This window comes from Eumetopias jubatus, unplaced genomic scaffold, assembly GCF_037043125.1.
Source record: "Eumetopias jubatus isolate StellerSeaLion01/CBP00866 unplaced genomic scaffold, mEumJub1_p1.0 scaffold_8, whole genome shotgun sequence".
In the NCBI taxonomy this organism is placed as follows: domain Eukaryota; kingdom Metazoa; phylum Chordata; class Mammalia; order Carnivora; family Otariidae; genus Eumetopias; species Eumetopias jubatus.
This window is the reverse complement of record NW_028274814.1, coordinates 91,379,668-91,404,727: the sequence shown is the minus strand read 5'-3', so window position 1 is coordinate 91,404,727 and position 25,060 is coordinate 91,379,668. Positions and strand designations below refer to the sequence as shown.

Here is a 25,060-nt window from a genome sequence, read left to right as displayed (position 1 = left end):
GCGCTTTAAACATTTTCAATACTTGGTCTCCTGTGTTCCTCTGGAGGGGCTCATCCTTGATGGGGGAGGAAAGCTCCAGCCTTCGCAACCGGGAACTCTGAATTCTCCCTGAAGCTACTCTTCCTTCGGGTGGTTCCAGGGAATTCTCGTATTAACTGCAGTGAGAACACTGGCCTGGCTCGCGGCCCTGTCAGTCCCTCCCGCACAACAGAACCTGCAGAATGAAAATACAGGTAGATGCTTCACTACTACATCCCTTACAATCACTTCAATGGGGTGCTAAATGAACAACACAAAAGGGTGATAGAGCACTCAGACATCAAAGCTGTCCATTTCCCACAAATCCCAGCTGTACCCAGAGGCTTGCTTTCAGATGAGCTGCCCATTACTGGCAACAGAAGGGGCTTTTCATCGGCACTTTGAACTGGAGAACTGGACAGAGCTTCCAGGGGAGCGGAGTGGCAGGGCAGCTTAGCGGCCAGGACCTGGCTCAGCCGCTCTCTCAGAGTGGCCGCCGGCAAGCTGCGGGACCTCAGTGCGCTTCCTCATCTGTAAAATGGGGATGCTGACAATACCTACCTCACGGGGGAGGAAATGAGTTAATACATATTAAGGTTTTTAGAGTAATGCTTGGCACACTGTAAACACTTTGAATTTGCGATTATAGTATAGAGACTCCCCCCCCCTTTTTTTTTAAGATTTTACTTATTTGGGAGAGAGTGTGTGAGAGCAGGCATTGGGGGGGAGGGGCAGAAGGAGAGGGAGAAGCAGACTCCCCGCTGAGCCAGGGATGTGGGGCTGGATCCCAGAACCCTGAGACCATGACCTGAACTGAAGGCAGATGCTTAATGACTGAGCCACCCAGGTGCCCCTCCCCTTTCTTTCTAACACAGAAGGCAAGATACCATTCTTGAGGATTTTGCAAAATACGAAAATTTAAACAAGTTATCAATTGGTGACAAATTTTGACAAAAAGCCTAGGGCAGGAAGCTCACTCCCTTTAAGGGATAAAAATTCCAAAAACCCAGTTTGAACTCCCAAACTAGATTCCATTGAATATCTCACCAGAGAGATCTACACAAAGCCATCATTTTCTATCATAATATTTTCACTTCTAAAACAGCTATGGTACTTGCAATGTTTTTCCCTCACCCATGGATACAGCTTTGCTATTTCACCACCGCCTCTAGGGGGCAGTGCAGCAGTAAAAACGCTTGCCTGGAGCAGGCACGGAGGTGGGCACAGAGCCTATACCCAATCACCGCTGCTGACCCCCAAACACTCCCCATCCCACCATCCCGCGTGGGACAGTCATGCTGACCAAAAAATACACTTTTAATGCTGCAAGTGGTCTGTTTCAAGGACGGGAGACTTAGAGGCAGGAAGGGAAGGTGCAGGGAGAGGATTCTGAAAGAACGGACGATCCCCTCCTGTTTTGGTAGGGGCCACAGGGAGTCCACTTTAAATTAACTCTTTGTTCACGTGCTTTATACACTTTTGAATGTGTATTTCACAGTTAAAACAATTGTTTTAGGAATGTATGGTATGGGCAGACCTCAGCTAGGGTCTTCTTCTCCAGAGGATAAGACAAAGGAAAAGCAACATTTGGGAGAACAAATGTGCCCCACTCAAGCCTAGTAAATCTCTGCGTTCCAGCACGTGTCCTCATGGGTCTGCAAAAGCAGCTCCTCCCACTCCTGTGACCTTTTACCTGGCATATTATTATCATAAATAAAAACACATGTACAAACATCAACTAACAACTTCGACTTTTAATAATGGAAACAATTTGCCATTCCAGAAACACAACTGCAGGGAAGAAAAATCTTCCCTATAAAAATAAACTCATCAAAATTATAAATATTATAACTTTTTTACTTCTGCAATTTAAAATGCTCCCCTGCAATACCACCCCTTCATTTTAACAACATTCCGGTACCATCACATACTGAAGAGTAAACAGTATTACAGCAAAGCTTAGTTTAATTTAACCTAAGAATTAGTACAATGATTTTTAAAAATCTTTGGCCATCGTGGCCTTTCTTCTTTTATGCATGAAAAATGCTGCTGCAGGAACCAGTGTTTGGGAGAGAACATCAGTATTCCAAGAACTAAGTACTGACAGAATTTCAATACAGCAAGTTTTCCAAACTGCAACTTGTAGTGCACACGACAAGGAGCGAGGTGCTGGGTACTACAGAGGAGGATGCCTATTTTAGACAATCTACTTCAAGTAAAAAAAAAAAAAAAAAAAAAAAATTCACAGATAACCATCAGCTACTACTTTACGTTCTAACAGTGTCTTCTTCTGAGAAACAAATGCTTCACAAAATATAAGCTTACTGGGTGGGCAATTAAAAGACCAGGTGGCTGATAACAGTATACTTAAACCCAAGCCGCAGTCTGAACGGTAAAACCAGTATAAAAATCATGAAGGCATTCCCTGAACAATAAAGGTAAAGTGTTGGATGATAATGTCACTAAAACCTCATCGATGCACTAAAAAGAAGTTACATGCAAAATTAAAAAAGATGAGCCATACATATTTTATAGCTAGTTCTATTTTTTTTTCCCCAACTCTCCTTAATAAAAAGCTTAGGAAGATAGGATTGTCTCAGTAAACAGTAACTGTGTGCACAGCAGACCACCGCGTACACCTGCCTCCAACAAGATGGGTGCTCTCTGAAAAGTCAGAAGTGCCACCAAGAGGGGAACAGAAATGCAATTTTTAAAAGGCACAGTTCACTTAAGAGGCAAAGAAATGAAGCACCTTGGAATTTCAAAAAGAATCCATTAGGTGTCACCAAAGTGTTGACAATTCCTTGGGAATTTATAAACAAAATATATCTAGACTAAAAATAGATCATAAGGCCCCTTCAGAACCACAGCACGGCTTTCCTATTGTTTTCGGATTGACTGCTGTAAAAAATGAGGTTATTTAAGCTGCTTTAAGGAAGGCTTCTATTGCACATGCCTTTCTTTGGTTGGTAGGAACATGCACTTTTGTTAAAGCATTTCCAGAAAGAACCCCTCTTGTATGGTCAGCTCGTGGGCGGCGGGGCGGGGGCGGGGGGGTCCTCCCTTTCTGGCCACCCTCCTCCTCAGAGTCAAGTACTCCTTTTGGAAGGAGGATCTGATGGCCCTGGGTCTATAATCCACATCCCCATTCTACCTCATGGAAGAACAGACTGCAATTTGCAAAAGAGAAAGGCAGCGGGAGAAGAGGGGAGAGTGGAGGTGGAAGAGGGGAAGGGGAGGAAAGAGGGAAAACAGGGAAAGAAGCGGACTGATTGTCACAAAAGTAGGCAGTGAGCTCTCTACCTGACAAATCTCCCAGCTAACAGGAAAACTGCCACCCTCCACCCAGTCTCCTTTCCACTCAGAAGACAGCCGGGGTGGGGGAGACCGGGGCCCTAACGTAACAGGAGTTAGCCATCGGTCAGTGCCCCACCGCCCGGAGATGCCAACCCCCCCCGGGAGGGTGGGGGAGCACGGAGACCGGTCCCCAGAGAGGGCAGCCCCCGCTGCAAGACCCCCGCCCCGTCTGGGCCTGCGAGGTCCACCTGCCGGGACGCTCCATCGTCTGGGCAGCTGCAGACTGGGATTCCCAGTTCCTCCCTTTGGTCTAACTTCTACTTGCTCCGGTTCTGTTCCCACATCTTACCACCAAATCAGTCAATACCACAGTGGGTTTAACATCTCAAAACCGAATGCTTTCATGTCGTCTATAACCAAATACACCTTTCTCCCCGACCATCAACCCCTCACCCAAACCGCATTCCCGCAGAGCTCCCCACTTCCACTGGTGCCTTCCTCCAAACTTGCTCTTCACGTTCTCTGTCCAACTCCCAACCAAATCCTTCACAAATGCCCCCGAGTTCCTAGCTTCCCGTGCCTTTCAATTCACATGGATCGCTTCTGACATTTAAAAACAAAACAAAAAATGGACAGGTAGTTTCAACATAGGACAAGTATTCAGATAGATTTCCTTGTTAAGCTTCTTAAAAAAAAAAATCATTTGCACATCCTTAAGCTTAACTTCATCACATAATTAACTAAAACAAAGTAAGGAATAAAAATAAACCAAACAAAACCCAGAGTCATGCTTCCAAGCCGTCTAGATTGCTCCAGATGAGAGCAGATTCACAGCTTCCCGAGAGGTGACCCCGCAGGGCTGTTAGACCAAGCGGCAGAATCCCGGACAGAAGAGGCCGAAGGCGCGGGACGCTGCGTGACCAGGTGGAGGGAACTAGATCTAGGGATCAAGGGCGGAGACCCTAGCATCATGGGGCACGAAGACAGCCCTCCAACAAGAGAGACGCCGGCTGCCGGTTCAGACGCAGGTCCCGCGCCTCTCCTTGGTGAGTGGCAGGGATCCCCGTGCTTAACCGGGTTTCCACACCTCACTGAGGGCTTCCTCCAGCTTCTGTCGGTAGGCCGCGTAGCGCCGCTTCAGGCTCTGCAGCTGCTCGTCTTCCTCCTTGTCCAAGATGCGCAAGAAATTCTGTAGTTCTGGAAGGCTGAAGGCTTCCCACTGCGCAAGGACACAAGAAGGAAAAATTCCAGGTGCTGAAGTCAGAATGTAGGCATGCTGGCCGGGAGCACGTTGCGGGGGGGGGGGGGGGGGGGGGCCCTCCCCCCGCACCCAGGCCCACTCGTGCCTCTGCCTGCCTCCCGTAGTTCCCCACAACAGCTCTCAGTGGGGCCAAAGCCCTCCGGGCCCTAGGTGCACTAGACACTGTCCCTGCTGACCTGGCCCCTCTCCATCCGACCGCTGAGGCATCAGAAACCACTGCCCTTGCCCTCTCCCTGCAGTCACCACCATCACTGCCACCACCTTTCACCTCCCACAATCTGACCAGCTCCGAAGCAGCTCTCCAACTGGCCTGCTCTTCTCTACTACCTCTGCTGCCCCCTATGTATTCACCATCCTCTTCTCCAGCCCCGGGAGAACCTCACCCTTCTCGGTGACCTCCTCACTCCACTCTTCTGTTCCCCCAACAGCCAGGCTGAGTATGAATACTCTTCGTAAAATGCAAATCTAGGCATGCCCCTCCCCTGCTAGAACCCTTCACTGGCTTCCCCTGGTTGTTCCTGCTAAGTCTGAAAGACCCTGACCCCTCTGGCTCCCCTCGTTCTCACACTGTCTCACATTACCCACGTTCTCCACTATGCCTGGCAAACTCCTACTCAACCTTCAAGTCTCAGCTTAAACGCCACTTCCTCAAAGAAGACTTCCATGATTTCCTTCCTCCCTTCCTTCCCACCCAGGACAATGTCTATTAGAAGCTCTCACTGATCGTAGCCCTGATCACAAAAGATTTAAACAGTACGACAATTATTTGCTCAGCATCTCCCTCACCTACACTTTACCTACACTGCAGCTGTTGTGCTTCTATCTGGGCTTTGCAGTTGTTTCCCCAACAGCACCTGGTACCTAGTAGGCACAAAGTAAACATTTGTGGGGTTTAAGAAAAAAATTTTAATTGATCAGTAAAGGTCAAGAAAGGTACTTGACATCACCAGGGAGGGTTTTTGTTTGTTTGTTTTTCAAGCGACACATCCTCCCCTTCCAAAAGGGGGCCCTGGGTCCTGGGCTGAGAATCACTGCCTCAAACAGGAACAATTTCTTTCTTTCTTTTTTTTCCTAAAGATTTATTTATTAGAGAGAGAGAGAGTGAGCGTGCACAACCACACAAGCAGGGGGTGAGGGAGAGGGAGAGAATCCCAAGCAGACTCCCGCTGAGTGTGGAGCATTGAGCCCTACGCCCACCGGGCTCAATCTCACAACCCAGAAACCATGACCTGAGCCGAAATCAAGAGTCAGACGCTCAACGGACTGAGCCCCCCCAGGTGCCCCAGGAACAATTTCTGATGGGGAACTCCCAGGGGTGTGGGGAGGGAAAAGACCAGAGATAACCTAATACAAGTAGAACAGATGGAATAAAACCACCAAGTAGGCACAATGGTAGAAGACTTTCTGGAAAATTCTGCCCTGGTTATTAAGGAAAATAAGAAACATGGAGTAGGAGAACAAAACTTTCTACATCAGAATATTCTGTTAATTAAAACAGCACTGTCTTCCTAAAACTCTCCAGATCAAGCTCCAACTTACAGATAAACAATTTACAAGGCATGTTTATGTATACTTTTAATTTGTGACTCAAAACCACCTTTTAAAGTCCCACTTTACAGAATTCAAAACTGAGGGCTGAAAAGACTGGAAGATTTACCCAAGGAAACCTAACCTAAGCTAACAAGAGGACCAGCAGGAAGCAGAGTCCTGGTTTCCTAACTTTTAACCTGAAACTGTTCTCACTGCATCACACAATGTTCTACACAGACAATTCATGCCATTTCCTGTCTGGGCAGAAGACAGAGACCCAGGGCTTGCAAGATTTACTCAAGTGTCGTTTTAAAGCTGGCGTTTGATCTAGAAGGACAGTACAAAGGGCGTTTTTCCTTCAACTGAACTGGCCTAAATTCAATCCTCCCTGGAGAGAAAATGGCAAATGATGCATATACAAACATAATTTCTAAATCACTTTGGCAAAAGGAAAAAAAGATTTTAGAAAGTTCTAGATCTTTCGTGGTAAAGAAACTGCACCTTTTTTTTTTGACATTTCATTTTTTGATTGCATTTCCTTTTATTTCTCTTTAAACGAATGAGCCTGGAGATGTTAGCAGCAAACATATGGAGAGTATCGACTTTCATTGTTTAGCTGGATTAGGGTAATTTGGAGGCAGGAGTGAAAAGGGCTCTTTGGGTGGGAGGGAGATCTCTTGCTTGCGCTCTTTCCACCTCTGAAAATTATAAACCAAGAGAATAGTTAAGGGGCGCCTGGGTGGCTGAGTTGGTTAAGCGACTGCCTTCGGCTCAGGTCATGATCCTGGAGTGCCGGGATCGAGTCCCGCATCGGGCTCCCTGCTCGGCAGGGTGTCTGCTTCTCCCTCTGACCCTCTTTCCCTCTCGTGCTTTCTATCTCTCATTCTCTCTCTCTAATAAGTAAATAAAATCTTTAAAAAAATAAATAAAATACAAAATAAAACTCGGCAAAAATATAGACTTTAAAAAAAAAAGAATAGTTAAAAATATAGATAGATATTGATATATACACATATCAATCATAGGCTAACTTTGGGTTCATTTCGGTCAATTCAAAAACACCTGTCCTCCACAGACCAGCTCCCCCCCACACACACGCCAAGAGATAGAGAGAGACAGCTGGATGCCCACCCCCTGGCAGGAATAAAGTCACTAGATTCGAGCAGTAAAACAGGGCCAGGTGCTCTCTACAGTGTAAAGCAAGAATGAACGATCACTTACCTCTCCGATTTCATGTTCACGAAGAACAAAACTCAGTGTGTCTGTTCTGGGCCCAGCCACCAAACGCAGGTAGAGTGGATGCTCGCGGTCTGAGAGCTTACAGGCGTAGACTGCGTAAGCAAACAGGCAGCCCGTTGGAGTATTTCGTCGATCCCCGGACCGTACGCCCCGCTTTCCAGCCCCTCCTCCAGATCAAGGCAACAGCCCCCGTCACCCAGCCACCAAGTCACTGTCCTCCTGCCCCTATCACCGTGAACAGCCTGCGGCGGAATGAAATCTACACTACCTCCGTTCTAGCTGCACAAATACACACTGTGCCTCTATTACAAAGAAAATAATCCTCCAGAATGAATTTAAATGGGCATTAGTTAGTCCCAAGATGGGCCTGTAATTCATTCTGCTGCTCCTTTCAGAAAGCAAGAAAATACACTTACAAAAGCATCTGCAACCCCTTTAAGAAACAGTAAAAATATACCATGCAAAGGACATGAAATCAGAGCGAATCTGTCTATAGATTAACTTAGAATTGTGAGCAGCTACAAACAAACCAAGCAGTCCGAACGCGGGCTCGGCTGGCGGCAGACACAGCTGTGTCTCCTGCGAGAGAGAGAGAGAGACAGACAGACACACACACACACACACACACACGCACGCGCACGCACGCGGTCCTAGCACTGCCTGCAGTGATGAAAGATTTTGCCGGCCCACGACGCTACCACCGCCTGTCCGCGCAGCTCCAGCCCAGTGGGCAGGCAATGAAGCATCATAGGTACTGGTTTCCCTGGAGATGTAAACCCCACGCTTCTGAGCCCAGGGCCTCCTGAGGGTAGGAACCTTGGCCTATTCCTCTTTGTATTCCGCAGGGCCCAGCCCATGGTCTGGGTTTGGGCTCAAAAAAATGTATGCACGCTCAGTAACTAGCTGCGTTTCATCCCCAAACAACTGAAGGATATTTCTAGCATGTCAAGTTACTATATCCTCCTCCATTGCTGCTGTAGGCTCTACTCCCCAAAAAAACAGTTTAAGTAGCTGACTGCCCACACATCTATACCATTTTCAAAGGAGCACTTGGTGACTCACTGAATCACGGCCATCCACCCCTGGTTATCAATTTCTGCTCGGGTACCTGACTACCATACTCACTTTCACGCAGTTACTTAATATTCTCTTCCTACCTGCTGAATGTGGGTATTAAGTTCAGACTGGCAGACCGCAGAGGAGAATGCCATCCATCCACTGTTATGTGCCTCTGGGGGGTGGGGGGTGCTACACTGCACCAGGGTCATATAGCTAGTGAGGCGAGCTCAGGAAACACAAGACCCCAGGGCTGTGCCACTGACATCAGTTAAGTCTGAAATGTGCAGTAACACACACGTGCCTCCCCATCCTCCAAGTCTCAGAGGACGCAAGTCCCCAAAACCACCCCACGTGCGGACGCACATCAAATGTGGAATGTGCTAACGAAACCTTCAAGCACAGCGGCATCCTTTTTTGTTCTGAAGAACATTAAGGCTTAAAAAAAAAAAATTTCAAAGCTATCCCCCCATGCACACATCACAAAATCCTCCACAAATGCCCATCACGTGTGGATGCCTTGGAGCTCCTCAGACCCACAACTGTCCGACTCAAGAACAGGAAAGCCAGGAAACATTAAAGGTGTAAGCCAGAATCACCACAGCTTCCAGAATCTGTCCCTGGGCTCTGAGATACACACACCCAGCAGTGTTCCTGCTGCTCATGAGGACAGACAGAAAAGCAGAGACCATTTTCATCTCAGGCCTGGCAGCATACCTTGGTCTTCCCTATGACAACGCTTATAAAGTGCAAACTTGGCAGGGCTCTCGGTCACGAGAAACTTCTTGAGCAGGGCTTCAATCACTTCCCCGACGGTGTTCGTGCTGCTGATGTGAAGCGTGTTCATACAGCCGTTGCTACTGGGAGCGAGTTTTCCAGAAGTCTGTGGGGGTCTGCAGAGCTCCATCTGGACTTTAATGAAGCCAGTGTAAATCCCATTTGAATTCTGAAGCAGGAAGAAAAGCACACTGTTAGAGAGAAGGCGAGACCCTCTTTCTCTTGTTCTGTGCTTTTACAGCTCTGTGACAGAACTTCACTGAGATTGCCCCCAAGGAAAGGATCTCAGAGGGAGGTTAACACCACCCCGGCAAAGTGCTTACAGAGCCAGGGTCTGTAGGGCAGATATGGCGACAGAAGCCTCCTCGTGCTGTGAGGACCACAGTCCGAGACGGACGCCTCTGAAGCTGACATCTGAAAGGTCAGGGCCCACTGGAGAGGTTACGGTCCAGCAGAGCAGAGGCCAGCCAAATCCCAAGATGCACGCGTGCATGGGGGACATGCCGGGGCCAAATGCTCAAAGGAAACATCTGCAGCTGGTGACCAGATTACACAGAAAAGGAAGGTGGCGGGGCGCCTGGCGGGCTCAGTCGGTTACGCGTCTGCCTTTGGCTCAGGTCATGATCTCGGGGACCTGGGATGGAGCCCCTGCATCGAGCTCCCTGCTCATCAGAGAATCTTCCCCCCTCTCTGCCCCTCCCCCCACTCATGCTTGCACGTGCGCTCTCTCTACCTCTCTCAGTAAATAAAATCTTAAAAAATAAATAAAAAAGAAAGAAAAGGAAGGTCTCTGGGGACTTGGGAACACCTAAACAAGCCTGGAGGGGACAGTACGCAAACAAGCCATCTCATTCCTAGTGGCTATCACGGTATGTCCTAGATTATCAATTTCACCGAAACGTCTGGACACAGCACATACCCCACATAGCGCGTGACGATGTATCTCGGGTGCTTCAAGCAGCAAGAGTGCAAAACCAGTTGAAGCTACAATGTGAACTATAGTCATTAACACTTGTCTTTTTTGTCTTAACGTGGTGTTTATAACTCCTTCTGTATACTATTTTTTACCCATTTTATTGAGGTATGCTTCTTATACAAATAAACTGTACATATTTAATATACACAACTTGCTGAGTTTAGCACTTGTCTTAACTGATGGTAGACTATTTCTTAGTTACCAAAAATAGTAATAATGGTCTGATCTTCACTTTTTCTTTTTACATCCAGTATATTTAGAAAAAAGTGTATTCTAATGTTTTATTAAAACAAAGCCTCAGGTGTTATACAGAAATGAGACAGTTAAATTAATTAAACATTAAAAAACTCCTTGTTGGTCCATTATTTTTCTTCCTTTCCACAAGATCAATTTACAGTACTGATTCACTTGTTCATTCTTGTGGAAAGTATTATACAACGCCTCAAATTTCTATTTTTGCAACAAGATGGAAACTTGCATGTTTTCATCTCCATGGGGGAGGGAAGAAAAACCCATGACAAGTGGAGTATTTCTCCTTTGATGAAAAGTGCATTTGAAACAGTATCACTGTTGGAGTAATGAAGAATAATCTTGGGATCCTGTGTCCCACTTCCCCCCTTCTGGGGGAGTCCCACTGGGGAGGGATCCTTTATCACAAGGGCTTATATGTAACGCTCCTCCCCCTAAGGCCACAGAATTCAGTAGGGCCTGTTCTAAACCAGTCACCCTGTCCTCTACTGAACTGTCAGTTCACAGTCAATAGCCTGAGAGGCAGAAGTCCAAGGGCCCTGGAAACGGGTACCAAGGGATGGCAGGTGCCTCGAGGAAAGTCACCAAACGTGAGGACGAGCAGAGACGCCAGTCCAGTTTGAGGCACATGAATACTCTGGCTCTGTTGCTGGCTCTCCTTCTGCTGTCACTAAGCCCTGTGCCTTCCTCCTCCTACATCCTCACCCCCCACTGAGCTTCAGTGTTTGGTACCACACTGCAGAAGCCTGAAACAACATGTAGGAGGCTGAGTATTACATTCGCCATCTTCCATGACAACCAGCCCAGAGAAATCTTAGCTCAATTATATTCTAAACCACGGGCATGAAATCCCTTCCCCACACTTTCATACTTATTTGCACAAGATAAAACTGATCTACGCCTTATTAGAATTTGAGGTACCAAATGGCAATGGCAATACTCAATGCTAAAAATCCTTCAGAGGGTCAAAAAAAGCTTTTACAATAAAACTTTAAAGTATTAACCGATGGTGCGATAAAGCTACTTTAAAATATAGCTTCAATTTGAAAACTGCAGAAATACTCTACTGTCCTGCATACCTTGACCATTAAACTTCCGCAAATGCTATTCAGAGATTTTAAAACATACAGATGGTAATACCAACAGTTTGTATTTGTCTTTTGACGTGTCAGCGCAAACAGTACTATGGGTGCTTACCAAGGTCATCTTCAACTTGTCTGTGACTGCTAGGTTGTATTTATGAACTTTGTCTTTGATTTCCTCTTTGCTGAGGTAATTGTAGGTTTCCTTCTCTTTCTCCACATCCTAGAAGAAAAACAAGCCATGCCACACATGAACAAGCACAGAAAAAAATGCAGATAAGCCAGGATTCTTTTTACATTCCACACAAGAACTCTGGAGCACTTCACCTTGACATACACACACACGCACTAACACACACGCCCTCTCACTTTCAAATCTCAGGGTCATCCACCAAATACGGCTTTCATTCCTTCAGACTAAGTCCTCCTGAGGGCTACATCGAATAAAACTAATCCACCAGCAGCTAAAAGCACCACTTCACTTATTTTGTAAAACTGTCTTTGCTAAATTTTCCTTCTGCACAAACACCATTCTCTAAGAGTACCTGCAAGACTGGCCATTTCCATTTTGAACAATACTTACGGACATATACCAAAAGCTTCTCTTTAGCACGTTCTATGAACTTTATGGTCTTTACAGCTTCACCATATTCATTAAGCAAAAAGTATGGTAATTAGTAATATTAACTGGCAATCAATGACCTAATTACACACAACTACCAGAGGGTGATTTACCTTCCAAACAAATCCTCATGTCAAGATACAAGTAGCCAGATTTCCCCTGCCCACCCACTCTCACCGTCCCCAACCCCTCCAGTCTCACCCCAGCTCTGACTCTCCACACTGTGGACAGGAGAGTAGTTGAACCCTCTCACCACTGAAGGATTCGCCGATGGTTTACTGTCTAAAGAGCTCAACCAACACATGACATTATGCAATGGCTATGCAATCACAGACGGCCAAACCCCAGTGTGCTGGGACCCCATGAAGCCAACTATCCAAGACACCTGTCTTGTGTTGTGTTTAATTCTCCCAACGACCTACCCAAGCAGACGTTATTCCAGTTTCCAAAGGAGATCAAGTTCTAAGTAAATTCACCTGCCAGTAAAAACTTAGCTGTTCCGTGGCAGTGACGCTTGGACCCAAAGCCTACCAACCCTCAGTAACTCCAGTTCCTGAGACCTCTCGGGGGGTGTGTGGCTTGTGCGGGGACAACCCAACTAGGTTAACAGACCAAACTCCAATTTAACCAGGTCCTCTATGTTGTTTCCACTAACACAAGCAGGCCCCCACTGCTCCCGTGTGGGTGTTTGAAGACTTAAAGAAAGGCTACATGATCACACGCAACCCTGAGTAGCAGCTCAAAGGATGAAGGGTCCTAACCGTCTTCAAGTCAAAAAGAAGAAGAGCAGCTAATATGGACTGATTTATCCCCCACAATAAAACGTCCGAAAAGGTGTCCCTTCTTGGGCCATCCTCACAGCCGGAGGCTGCCCGAGCTGGCCTTGGTCCTCATATTCTCACGGGGAGCTAGTGCTCTGAGCCGCACAGCGTGGCAACCAAAGAACTTGCAGGAACACTTTAATAAAGAACATAAAAGGGCTCTAGGGGCAGCCTGGGGGGCTCAGCCAGTCAGGTGTCCGACTCTTGATTTCAGCTCAGATCATGATCTTGGGGTTGTGGGCCGAGCTTCTCGCCCAGAGCAGAGTCCACTTGTCCCTCTCCCTCTACCCCTCCCCCCATCCGCGTGCATGTGTGGTCGCTCTCTCTCAAATAATAAAAAATCTAAAAAAAAAACAAAAAACAAAAAACATAAAATGGCTCTTGATACACTCAGCTGTCAAGTTTTTTTAATTCAGAGCCTGAATACAGGGGTATGCTGACTATAAAGTAGGTCAGTAACTTCCCAAGTTCAGCAGCATCGGAGTGAAGTCGGACGGGCCCCTGTTGGTAATGCTGGAGAAACAGAGACAGCTTCCTCGTTCCCCAGCGGGAGGAGTGAGCCTCAAAGTTCCTTGGGGAGCATGCTGTCTGCCAACATAAAACCCCAAAGCAATCCTATTTTTGGTGTCACTGGTTAGGAAAGGGGGGAAAAAAAAGGCCGTAGATTAAAGTAACTTTTCAGAAGATTCAATGACTATTTCTAAGGAAAATCGGAACACACATCGCACCTCTCTGCTTGCCCGGCTCTTTCCCATCCACAGTTTGCTGGCCATGGCAGACAAGGATAATGAGGCTTTGTTCCGACGTTCATTTTTCAGTACAGACTGTCCAAAGACTCCAAAGCAAATACTAAGTGGGCAGTAAGAGGTCCCCACTTCACAGGTGTGAGATGTGGCCCCGGAGGGGCATGAGGGCGCTGTGACAAGGAAGCCCACCCAGTTCCAGCAAGGCCAGGGCTCTGACCCAGCGTCTGTCGCCCACTGATCCCGTGCCCTCGGCTCACTGACCGAGTCCACTCCCTCACTTCCTATCAAATCAAAGGGACCGGCGTGAATCATCTCAAAGGTGCTTCCTAGCCTAACAGGGCAATTCTGCAAAATCTGCTGCAGCTCTCACCGGTGTGGCCTATGGAGCAAGATGGCTCGTTCCATTTAAGAAATCAAGGCAAGCAAAGGCCCACCATTAAACATGTACAAAATTTAAAAAAAAAAATGTATAAGATAGGGGCGCCTGGGTGGCTCAGTCAGTTAAGCATCCGACTCTTGATTATGGCTCAGGTCGTGATCTCAGGGTCGTGAGATCGAGCCCCACGTCACTCAGCGTGGAGCCTGAATGAGATACTCTCTCTCCCTCTGCTCCTCTCCCACACCCCACTCTCTATCTAAAATAAATTCATGTTTAAAAATAAACAAAATAGCTAACTGCACAAATACTGTAGCATATATCCACCCTAGGGGCTTACTGCCTAAGTAAGAGATGAGAAGCCTAAGAATGAAAAAGAGAAGGGATAAAGAGAGTGATTAAGAGCAAAGAGGCAGGGTCAAATCAACTTAGTGAGTTCTTTTTTCTTTTCTTTTTTTTTAAAGATTTTATTTATTTATTTGAGAGAGCGAGAAAGAGCACATGAGAGGGGGGGAGGGTCAGAGGGAGAAGCAGACGCCCCACTGAGCAGGGAGCCCGATGCGGGACTCGATCCTGGGACTCCAGGATCGTGACCTGAGCCGAAGGCAGTTGCTTATAACCAACTGAGCCACCCAGGCGCCCTGAGTTCTTTTTTCTTTAAGAATTTATTTTTAAGCAGTTTCTACACCCAGCGTGGGGCTCAAACTCACAACTCTGATATCAAGAGTAGTATACTGACTGAGCCAGCCAGGTGCCCCTGGTGAGTTCTTAATTGCAGATCCTTAGCTAAGCACCCATCATCCCTAGGCCTCCTCATGTCAGCATTCCCAGAAGCTTGGGGGAAACCGAAGGACCTAGCTGGTCTGGAAAGAGAAACTTTCCCTGGATCACCCACACAGGCATAACTGAGACATGCTCATGTAACAACTATCCTTCCTTCTCAGAGATTAAAAACCAAGGAAACCATAACGAGCAATAACAGAAAAGAGGTGGCCCCAAGGACCTCCAAGATCCTTTCAAGGCAGAACACCCTGTTATTAAAGGATCAACTGGAAAATAGATCCCAGAGAAGCAGCTAACACCTAAAAGGCTGGGACCCTGATTTTTTTTTTTTTTTATTGAGATATAACTGCCATATAACACTGTATTTGTTCTAGGTGTACTGCAAAAGGATTTGACATACGTATATACTGCAAAACGATGACCACAAGTTAACAGGCGTCATCAACTCACATAATTACAATTTTTTTTTCCTGTGATGAGAACTTTTAAGATCTCCTCTCTTATGTGAAGTTTACTGACCTAGCAACTGCACACCTCAGCCACAGACCAAGGGCGGCTCTCTCAGCAAATATTGACGGAGCTTCTGCTGTGTGCCAGGCCGTAGCTGGAGCGCGGGGACGTCAGGCACCACACCTCCACCATCGCGGCACTTACTGTCCAGCACAGGTTGAGCAGGAGTGAGGAAGAGCGAGGGAAAAAAAGCTTCTGAAATGATAACTAAGCAATTTCTGGGTGGAGGAGTCTGGAAGCAGGGGGAAAGGCACAGAAGTCACAAGCTCAGGCCCCGGAGCGGAGAACACTGGTTTCTTTTAGTATCAGAACTGGAGGAAGTCTCTGGAGCTGGAAAACTTCCAAATCTTTACCCCTTTAAAAGAGGACACCCCTCTTTCCTCTCCCATAGGGAAGAATCCTCCTGTCCTTCCTCCGAATGCGATGCCTTTGGGAAGACAGCCTTAGGAGGACGAGAAAAAACATGCAACCCAGAAGGGGGAGAGTGTGTACAAGGGTGCAAAAGGTGAACATAAGGAGGGGTTTTTCAAAACCTGTGTGGCAAGTGCACACACAGAAAACTGAGAAAACAGTACAGACATTAACCCTGACCTGCGCTGGCAAGGACAGGAAACGCATGGGGTGCAGCCGTCTGAGTGCAGCCTTAGTCCCCGCAGCGCGCAGGCTGCTGAGCCGTGCCCCTGGGCGTCTGCGTGGGCAGCCGCAGGTCCTCTCTTTTATTTATAAGCCACTCTTCTTTTATAGTCTCCCAACCCTCCAGAATCTCCTTTCTTCCGCGGAAAATGATGAACCCTAGCCTCTCCTCCCGTGTTTTCACCCAGCAAGCCCGGGGGCTGCTCTGGGGTTTGCCTGCTTCCTGGGTGGGGTCACCGGGAACTTCCCCCGACAGGGCCCCGCTCTGCCGCCCTGCTGTTCATGACCTTAGAAGTACAGGGTGCTGCCCGCGTCCCCCCGCCCGCCCCGCCCCCCGCTGGGCCGTCCCAGGTGAAATCCAGACCACCCAACTCTGGGCCAAGGGTCTGAGAACTGTTCGTGCCCTTCTTGCTAACTTCTCTGTAACTCAAAATGTTATCTCAACTTAACGTTTTAAGTTAAAATTCTGACAACGACGACAAGATAGAGCGCCCAAGAGGACTGGCTCCCGCTCCACCGTGGCCCGGGGGGGGGGGGGGCCTGCTGCTGGGGCACCGCTAGGTCTCAATCACAGCTCTGCCGCGTCCTAGCTGTGTGGCCAAAGGCAAGCTATTTAACCTCTCGGAGTCTGTTTCCTCATCTCTGTAAAATGCGCAAACCAACGCGTACTTTACAGAGCTGCTACGAAAATACACTACAACTCACTATTCAACAATTCTGAGTGCCCTCTGGCGCCCGGCTCGGTGCCAAGCGCTGAAAGCCAGGACACAGCCAGCTGTGGCGGCCGCCGCTCTGCCTTCCGCGCCCACAGCCCAGTCAAGTCGGTCCTACTCCCGCCCCACTCCCTTGCGCGTTTTCTTTAAAAAATAAAGCTACGGCCCCTTTAAAAAACGCAACTAGCACAGATCCTCTGAGTGGGGGGCAATGGGCGCACAGTGCCTGACTACAGTCACTCAGCAAAACAGTGTCAAGGCCTCTCTGTGGCTGGGCCCACCGCTCCACATGCAGCCGCTGGGACTCCCGGCAGGTGTGAGGGCGAGCCTGTGTCCGTGGAAGAGGGCAGATTTACCAGGCCAACAGGCGCTCCCTCGAGGTGAGGCGAGATTCCAAACTCGGGAATTCCTACTTTCAATCGCATCTTCCAGGTGGGGAAGGGACAGTCACCTGATGATGTCCCCAGCAGACTGGGAGACCCCGGGCACTACCCAGAGGACAAAAATGCCTGTCCTGGGTACAGGATAAAACACCAAGTACTGCCCTGTCTTGGAGCACGGGGCCCCTGCTGCAGATGGAATGGAGGCAGGGGCAGCTCCAGTGGAACGGAGCCTTGATAATGACTTCTTTAAAGGTCCTCCTTCCAGGCTCTGTTCCAACAAAGATAGCAAACGAAGCGTTGCAGACCCCACCAAAACAGAACAATCTTCTCTGGGAGAGAGCTTTCCCCAACCTTCAGGGAAAGACCTATCAGCAAACCAAAGCAGGTTTGCACTTAAGCAAGTCATTTCGAGCAGCTAGTGAGCAAGCAGTTTGGGGGGTCAAAAGAAACTCTCCACGAATCAAGTTAGATGCTCCTGCACTACATTTTAGCAGGGGGGGGGGGGGGAAAAAAACTGTCCTGAAATGTCCTGTAAGTGTGCAGAGTGGAAACCCCATGATGAAGACAGGAAAGGCTCTCACACAGAGCTAAGGCCACGGACAGGGTCTCTCAGGCTGGGAGCATGTCCTGGGCGTGAGAAGGGCCACAGGGGACAGCTTTGCACGTACATTCGATGCCTGTCAGACGTTCTTCACTTTTGGTTCCACAACCTCGAAGATCTAAAAGTAGGTAGGGGTGCTGAGGGAGCCCAGAAAGTTCTCAAATTAGGATCAGCATTGCTGATATACATCAGCGCCATCCAACAGCATTTTCTACAATGAGGGAAACGTTCCAGAACCGTGCTGTCCAAAAGAATAGTCACCAGCCCACGTGAGGCATGTGAGCACTTGAAATGAGAAACGGAATTTTCATTTTTATTTAACTGTAAATAATTTAAATGTAAATAGTTATGTGTGGCTCGTGGGGGGCTCAAATGGACAGCGTGAATCGAGACTGTAACATGCACGGGTGTAAATGAAGAACAAGGTGGGGGAAAGCTATGAGAGAGCAATGTAAAATAAGAAGCTAAAGTCAAAAGACAACCGTTGTGGAGCAAACGACATTCTATTCCTGAAGGAACGAACAGGAACACTCGTTTCTGGGGAGCTCGGTGCTGCTGTTCATGACCTTAGAAGTACAGGGTGCTGCTCGCAGCCATGTTCTCCCGGCACCGGTGCTGACCATCGGCTGGGCGCCCCATCTAGGAACTCACGCTTATCTTGGGGGGACGGCCAGGGTGTGCTGATTCATCCTGGCCAGTCCAGGGCTTTTCCCCCTGCCAGATGGGAAGATTTTTATAAATAGTGGGATATAGAGCTGGGGTGCTATTTCCCTTCAGGCGAGGGTTCAGGGGCTCATCTTGCCCACGTTCACCTTCCGAGCTACAGGTCATAAAAGATGTTTGCTGTTCCCGTTTCCAAGAGCAAAGAAAAAGGAAGGGAAAGACTGTCACAGCCCCCTCCCCCTCCTCATACGGAGAGAGGCCCCGGTGCGATCCCGGGTGGGAAAAGCAGCCGGCAAAGGGGGAGGGCAGCTGAGAGGGGGAGGGCAATACGCACAGCGCCCCCCACAGCCCCCGTCCCCGGGGAACACTGCTCCTCCGGGATGTTCTGTGGACAGAAAGGGTGCTGCTCGTCTTCCTCCCCTTCTCCCACCCCCTGGGCGAGTCCCAAAGCACTTTGGAATGCTCCGGGGTCGGAGAAGACCCGCAGGTTAAAAGAAAACAGACCTGTAATAATGCTCTCAGTGTGAAATTCATTAATTAGGAGCAGATGGGTACATTATATAAGAACAGATATTTCTTTAATTAATTATTCACTTAGTGAGTGGATCCTGTATTCATTTGGGGATATTAGCAGACCCAAACCACATCTGTTGAACTTGACAATTTTAAACCACCTCTTTGTCTCAAGGCTACTTGTTAAAACAACAAAGAGAACAGCAGAAGGGAGTCTAGGTGGGTATTGTAGATGACTTTTTTTTTTTTTTAAATGGACTTCAAAAATAGAACCAGGCCGTAACCTTATAAGGATGGAGCACTGTACTAGGCCTCTCTTACATGCACTTGGGAGAGAGGACAACAGGAGCGGTCTACCGCCTCCCAGCCTCACCCCTACCACTCAGCCACACTTAACTCTCCCCTAAGAGTTCATGTGCACACACCACCCTGCCCCTCACCTTGTGATCCTCCTCAGCGAGGCCCACCCCACCCAGGAAGCCATCCTAACCAGAAGAGCCCTCACTTCCCTATCTCAGGAGCCCTTAGGCTACCCCATCCATGCAGATCTAGCATCCGCAGCACCTCTTCAATCAGCTGCTTCCTGTGTTTACTCCTGCCTCCCAATAACCTGACAGCATTTTTTAAACCTTCCACTCCGTATTACAGTGCTAGGACCAGCTCGATGCTGGAAGGCGGCTGTCGCACATTCCTTTTCAACGGATTGATGCTATCTGGTCACAGAGCCCACATCTACAAGATTGCATTTGCAATCCATCCCTGCTTTTGTACAGCTTATCAATCTGCCTGAGGTTCTTCTGTTTGCTTCTCAAAACTAAATGCATCTGCAAGGGCACACAAAAGGCCTTTGTAACACCAGAAACAAAGTTTTATATGCTTCTGTTCTCCATCTGCACCATCAAAGAAGCGAGCCCTTCAAAGCATGCCCCTTAACTACCCTCACACACGAGGGGCAGTGAGAGCAGGCCCGGGCCCAGGGTGTTAATAAGATTAATTGCAGTTGTGATCCACATGAAGAGAGTTTCATCTGGGCCTTCCATGACCTCACTTTTAAAAGCCCCTGGTTACCAGTCCGCAATACCCTATATGGTTGTGCTTTCAAACCCGGGTCGCGTGCCAATCGTCAAACAGCCACTCATTTGTTTGGAGCCAGAAAACAAACTTGGAGGGGGACCAGTCTCTTCAGAGTGCCCCCGCCAGAGAGCCCAACCTCAAGGCATACCAGATTACACTCAGACATGTTTTCAAAAAATCCCAGTTCGACATGTTTTCAAAGGGAGTCAATTAAGATGCTGTTCATTTCTGAAAGGTGATACATTTTCACAACTGATTTAACTTTCTCAAATTCTAGGTGAGCTGGGTAACAAAGAAAGGAAAGATTATTAAAGGCCTCAGAGGCAAGCACATCCCAATCCAGCTCATCAGCTTTGACAACTGGAAAAAGAATGCGGCCACAGGTGAGTCAACTCGCCCGCCTCGGGCCACCTCTCTGAGGTTTCCGTCAGGATGGGAGAAGCGGTGGGTTCTTGGGTTTCCAGGGGAAAGCGCGTCCTCAAGGACAGCTTCCCTGATTATTAAGAGAGCACCGGACTATGGTCCCTGTCCTTTTCAGCAATGAGTTTTCTAATACTTTTTTTAAGTTTATTTATTTAAGTAATCTCTACACCTAACGTGGGGCTCGAACCCACGACCCCAAGATCAAGAGTTGCACGCTCCTCTGATCGAGCCAGCCAGGCGCCCCAGTTTACTAATATTCTATCTACGCCACTGTGTATTAGGAAAATTAACTGGAAAAAATGATCTAAGTGACCCCTGGGAAGCCAGGAGGGAAGTGAGAAAGACACCACACTGGTAAGCGGTGACAGTGTCCTCCCTAAATTCTAGATTAAAAACCTCTCACTGCTCAGCAGCCAGCCCCTGCCACTGGCTAAGAGCAATTTAAACGTGGCTCCGGAGCCACAGTCTCAGTTCAGGTTAGGCCAGAGATCCCGGAGGCTCTTACAAAGGTCAGAGTTTGCAGGTCAGGTCTATGACCTCCCCATCCTTCGATTGGTTATGGAACCTTTGAACCTTGGCTATAAGGGGGAGGGGGGGTTCCAGAGAAAGGAAATGAGCAGGCTCATTTGGAGGCGAGCCAGACAGGAAGCATGAGGGAATGCTGCAGCAACCAGGAGGAGGCAGGTGGAGCCCATCTGGGAAGCTGAGCCGGCTCTGGGTTGCTACAGCTCCACCAAGAGCAGGAATCTGAAAATCAAGGGCAGAGGCCTGCAAGCAAATAGGAGTCATCAACCTAATGTGAACGGAGAACAGAGTGTCTCGAGAAAATTAGAAATGTGTATGGGCCAGCACTCACAAGAAAAATTATCAGAAGCAAGCTTATCCAAAAGTACTTGGCGCTCTTCCTTGACAATTATAATATGGAGTCTAAGGTTTGTTTTTGGCTTTTTTTTTTTTTATAGTATATGGAGTCGAAGTTAACACCAGTTCTATGTTTTCAGGCAACACAGAGTTAAAAAGTTTGGATGACAGCAATTTGTTGAGGGCAATGTCCAGGAAGTCACATTTAACTCCTTAAAGCCTGGATTTCTAAATCCTCAATTCTTACTCATTGCAGCCTTACTAATGCACTAGTCCAAACACACTTGTAAAGTTCACTCATACCATCTGACGTACAGAGGTGGCACCATGAGAGGATGGGAAAGAATCGTCAGTCCTTGGATTGGTTATGGAACCATAACCGGCCAGATGTCCAGACCAGGAAAGATTTTAAAGAGACAAACTTGCAAGTCCAAAGGGGGCCACGAGGGTTCAAACCGTTTTTGATCACTCTTATTCCCATTCATTCACTCCACCGCCTTTCCTGAAGTATCCTCCCCTACACTCCACTCAAGGCTGCTCTTTTCAGTAAGTCTGTTCATAGCCCTTAGAAGGCTTGACTGAAGTACTACATGTAGAAGGCCTCATTCTTCCACACGGCAGGCAGGCAATACATGAGGAAGGACAAAGACTCCCCACTGCTGCCCTCTGTTCTCAGAAGACACCTTCACATCCAGCTTCACCTTAGCAGCCTTTCTTTTACAAATACAGCCCCAGGTGTTGGTTTTGTCTGAGGAATCACCTTCCATCCTCCTACCAAGGAGGTGCAAGTACTCTGAAGTAAAAGATGTTACAGCAATTCAAATAAAAAGCAGGCGAATTATTACCTAGAAGGGTTTCACATAAGCAAATTGTATGCATGTATCTTTTTTCTACAGAAATCCTCTCCTGCCCTCCTGCTTAGTCGTAGATGGGGTGAGAAACACCAAAGTCACAGGAAGAGTGTCAGGGATACAAGGCTGGCCACAGTCAGCAGCTTGGGTGAGTTACGTGACACCCAAACTCACCCAAAGAAAGACCAGAAGAATAGAGACCAGAGAGGGAGGACCCCCTACAAGAAGAATGCCCAAGGGCCTCGCCGGGCCTCGCCGGGCCTCGCCGGGCCTCGCCCAGGCCAATCCCAGCCCAGACCTACTGCCTTGAGGGTTCTGGCAATCCCTGAAACAAACAGTCGAACTTTCCAGGCACTTAGGGGGAAAAAAGGTCTTCTCGATATACCTCCCCCATTCTGCTTCCCTTTCCTTTCTGGCCACACTTCCAAAACCAGACAGCAAAATTAGCCAACCCAAGTCCCTGGGAGGGGCTGAGGAAGGGCAGAAGGTGAGACAGCAGCTGCCCTCCGTGAATCTTACCACCAAACTCCAGACACTGTGCCACCCCCTTCACAACCTGACTCTGAATTCTTCTAATAACCCTATAATTGGGTACCACTATTATCCCTATTTTGCAAATAGGAAAATGGAGGCTTACAAGGATGTGCAGTTAGTCAGTGCAGAAGCTAAATAAGGTTCATACCGGGTCTGTCTGATCCAAAGCCCATTAAGTCAAGAAAGCAGTAAGAGGAAAAAACCAACCACGGACTGAGACAGTGAAAGCAAGATGAGAGCAGGTCTACACACTGCTGGCTTCTGGAGGCTTAGCTGTTTTGAAACACTGTGTTCAACCTAAATTTTGGAAGGTGAGGCACTAATACAGCTAGCAATTTATTCGAGAATTCATCATCTGGGAGCACCTGGGTGGCTCAGTCAGTTAAGCATCCAACTCTTGATCTCAGCTCAGGTCTTGATCTCAGGGTCATGAGTTCAAGCCCCCGCGGTGGAAAGAGAGAGAGAATTAGTCATCTGGCCAGGACCACAGAGAATTAGTTTAAAAATTAGAAACTGTATTCCCAGCATTGAGGAAATAGCTAATAATACTTTCAAATCTCAGAGGGACCCTACAGGAGCTGTTAACATGAACCCTACAGAAGAGTTTTTCATGGGAAAAGAAAAAAAAAATAAGAGGAGAAACTGTACATCCAGTATGACAAACTATGTGCCTAGTTGGACAAGCCCAAAATGGAGTCACTTGTGCTAAGCCCAAGTCCCTAAACTAAGATTTAATACCCAACTTACAGTTTCAGCCTCCCCCAGGAGCGGAACCTCAAACCAGTCAATTTGGAAACACCTGGTCCGCACTAGTGAGGTCATCAGCCTGAGAGATCCCTGCTGTCCCCTAAAGGAAAGTGACCTTGCCACAATCTGCTCTTTGCTTTTTTAACTTCCTCATCATTGTCCCATGCACCCTGCGTGCAACCCCTCCCCTTTCATTTCATACAGCTCTCCCAAGCTCCTTTCTATCTGCCAGATGGGATGCCACCCAATTCATGAATCACTGACTAAAGCCAATAAGATCTTATAAAATTTACTCAGTTGAATTTTATCTTTTAACGTGCCTAAAGACTAGAAAGAAATATTCCTAAATGTTAACAGTGCTTATGCCAGAATGCTGAGATTGGAGATGGTTTTCCTTTCTGCACAAAACTTCCACAAAATTTTCAAAAACTTCTCCGGAAGTCTGTAGGACTGTGAAGCAGGGAAAGAAAAGACTTTCACGTATTAAAAAATTAAAAATAGAGGCGCCTGGGTGGCTCGGTCGTTAAGCGTCTGCCTTCGGCTCAGGTCATGATCCCGGGGTCCTGGGACTGAGCCCCGCATCAGGGCTCCCTGCTCAAAGGAAGGCTGCTTCTCCCTCTCCCACTCCCCCTGCTTGTGTTCCCTCTCTCGCTGTGTCTCTGTCAAATAAATAAATAAAATCATTAAAAATTAAAAATAACCTTAAAAAAAAGGTAAACACAAAGCAAGTCAGCACTTTGTCAGCATGAACGGACACACTTTGATATGCTGACGCCTCCAGATAAACGACAACATTCGGAACTGAGGCCCAGGGCGGCAAGGCCCCCATTGCCCCCAATGCTGACAGCCAGCCACACTCACTGAAACCCTCGTAGGAGCTGCTAAGGAGAACCAACCAGAGCCCTAGGTAAACATAGGCCCTTGTGGTCTGGGAAAGAAAAGAGCCTCTCTAACCACGGAAAAACAAAAAACTGCTAGGGCCCAAGACTGTCAAAAGGAAAGACGGTTTTTACCATCACCCTCTCCCATCAACAAATTTATAAATTAAAAGCTACCCTCCCCAAAACTGCCCTGGAAATTGAGCTGCCAGTAAGGGGGCGGGTGGGGGGGTGCGTAAAGAGGTGTTTACAGCATTTTAAACCGTCTTTGTTGCGCAGGAACGTTTGTGTTGCTGGTACAACCCTGAGGGTTCACACACCCTCCAGCTCCGCTTCCCTCCAGGCCCGCGCAGGAAGTCCAGAGCCCCCGGAGGAAGTGCCCTCCCGCCCCACCTTTCCTCAGTGCTGGGGCTCCGCCACTGCCCGCCTGTGGGACCAGGCCCCTCCAGCCTGCGCGGCTGGGGGTGGGGGAACGGGGGCTGGGAACGCACAAAATGCAAAAGGCAGGCTTGAAGTGGAAAGGTGAGAAACAGAACGTCACTGAATGAACGTCTGAGCATTAGGGTCTGAGGCAAACGTGTGTGGATCCAAGCTGTGTGGACACAGCCTCACAGCTGCACCTCACTGACCTGAAGATCTGGACGGGAAGCAAGGAGCAGACACTGAGAGAGAAGGTCAACACACAGGGCTCAACACAGGATGTGCGCCTGCTTAGAGCTGCATTCTTCTGGCCACAGCATCCTGGGGAGGCCCGGGAGGGTTTAATCCAGGACACCCCAAGAAACGTGGACACAGGGCTCCATCCCATTTTACACATTCTGGACCAGGTCCCTCCTTGCACAA

The 25,060-nt window shown here is 48.1% G+C and overlaps 1 protein-coding gene across 1 annotated transcript in view; it reads right to left on the bottom strand.

The window, feature by feature from the left end:
- Positions 1-1,754: 1,754 nt before the first annotated feature.
- The window catches only part of RASSF3 (Ras association domain family member 3), a 67,849-nt gene continuing 44,543 nt past the window's right edge, over positions 1,755-25,060 (bottom strand). The window contains exons 2-5 of the mRNA XM_028110727.2: positions 11,601-11,708; positions 9,119-9,347; positions 7,328-7,437; positions 1,755-4,534 (exon numbers count right to left, since the gene is read on the bottom strand). Coding sequence (XP_027966528.1) covers positions 4,385-4,534; positions 7,328-7,437; positions 9,119-9,347; positions 11,601-11,708 — 597 coding nt within the window. The 3' untranslated portion in view covers positions 1,755-4,384. The remainder of the gene's footprint in view (positions 4,535-7,327; positions 7,438-9,118; positions 9,348-11,600; positions 11,709-25,060) is intronic.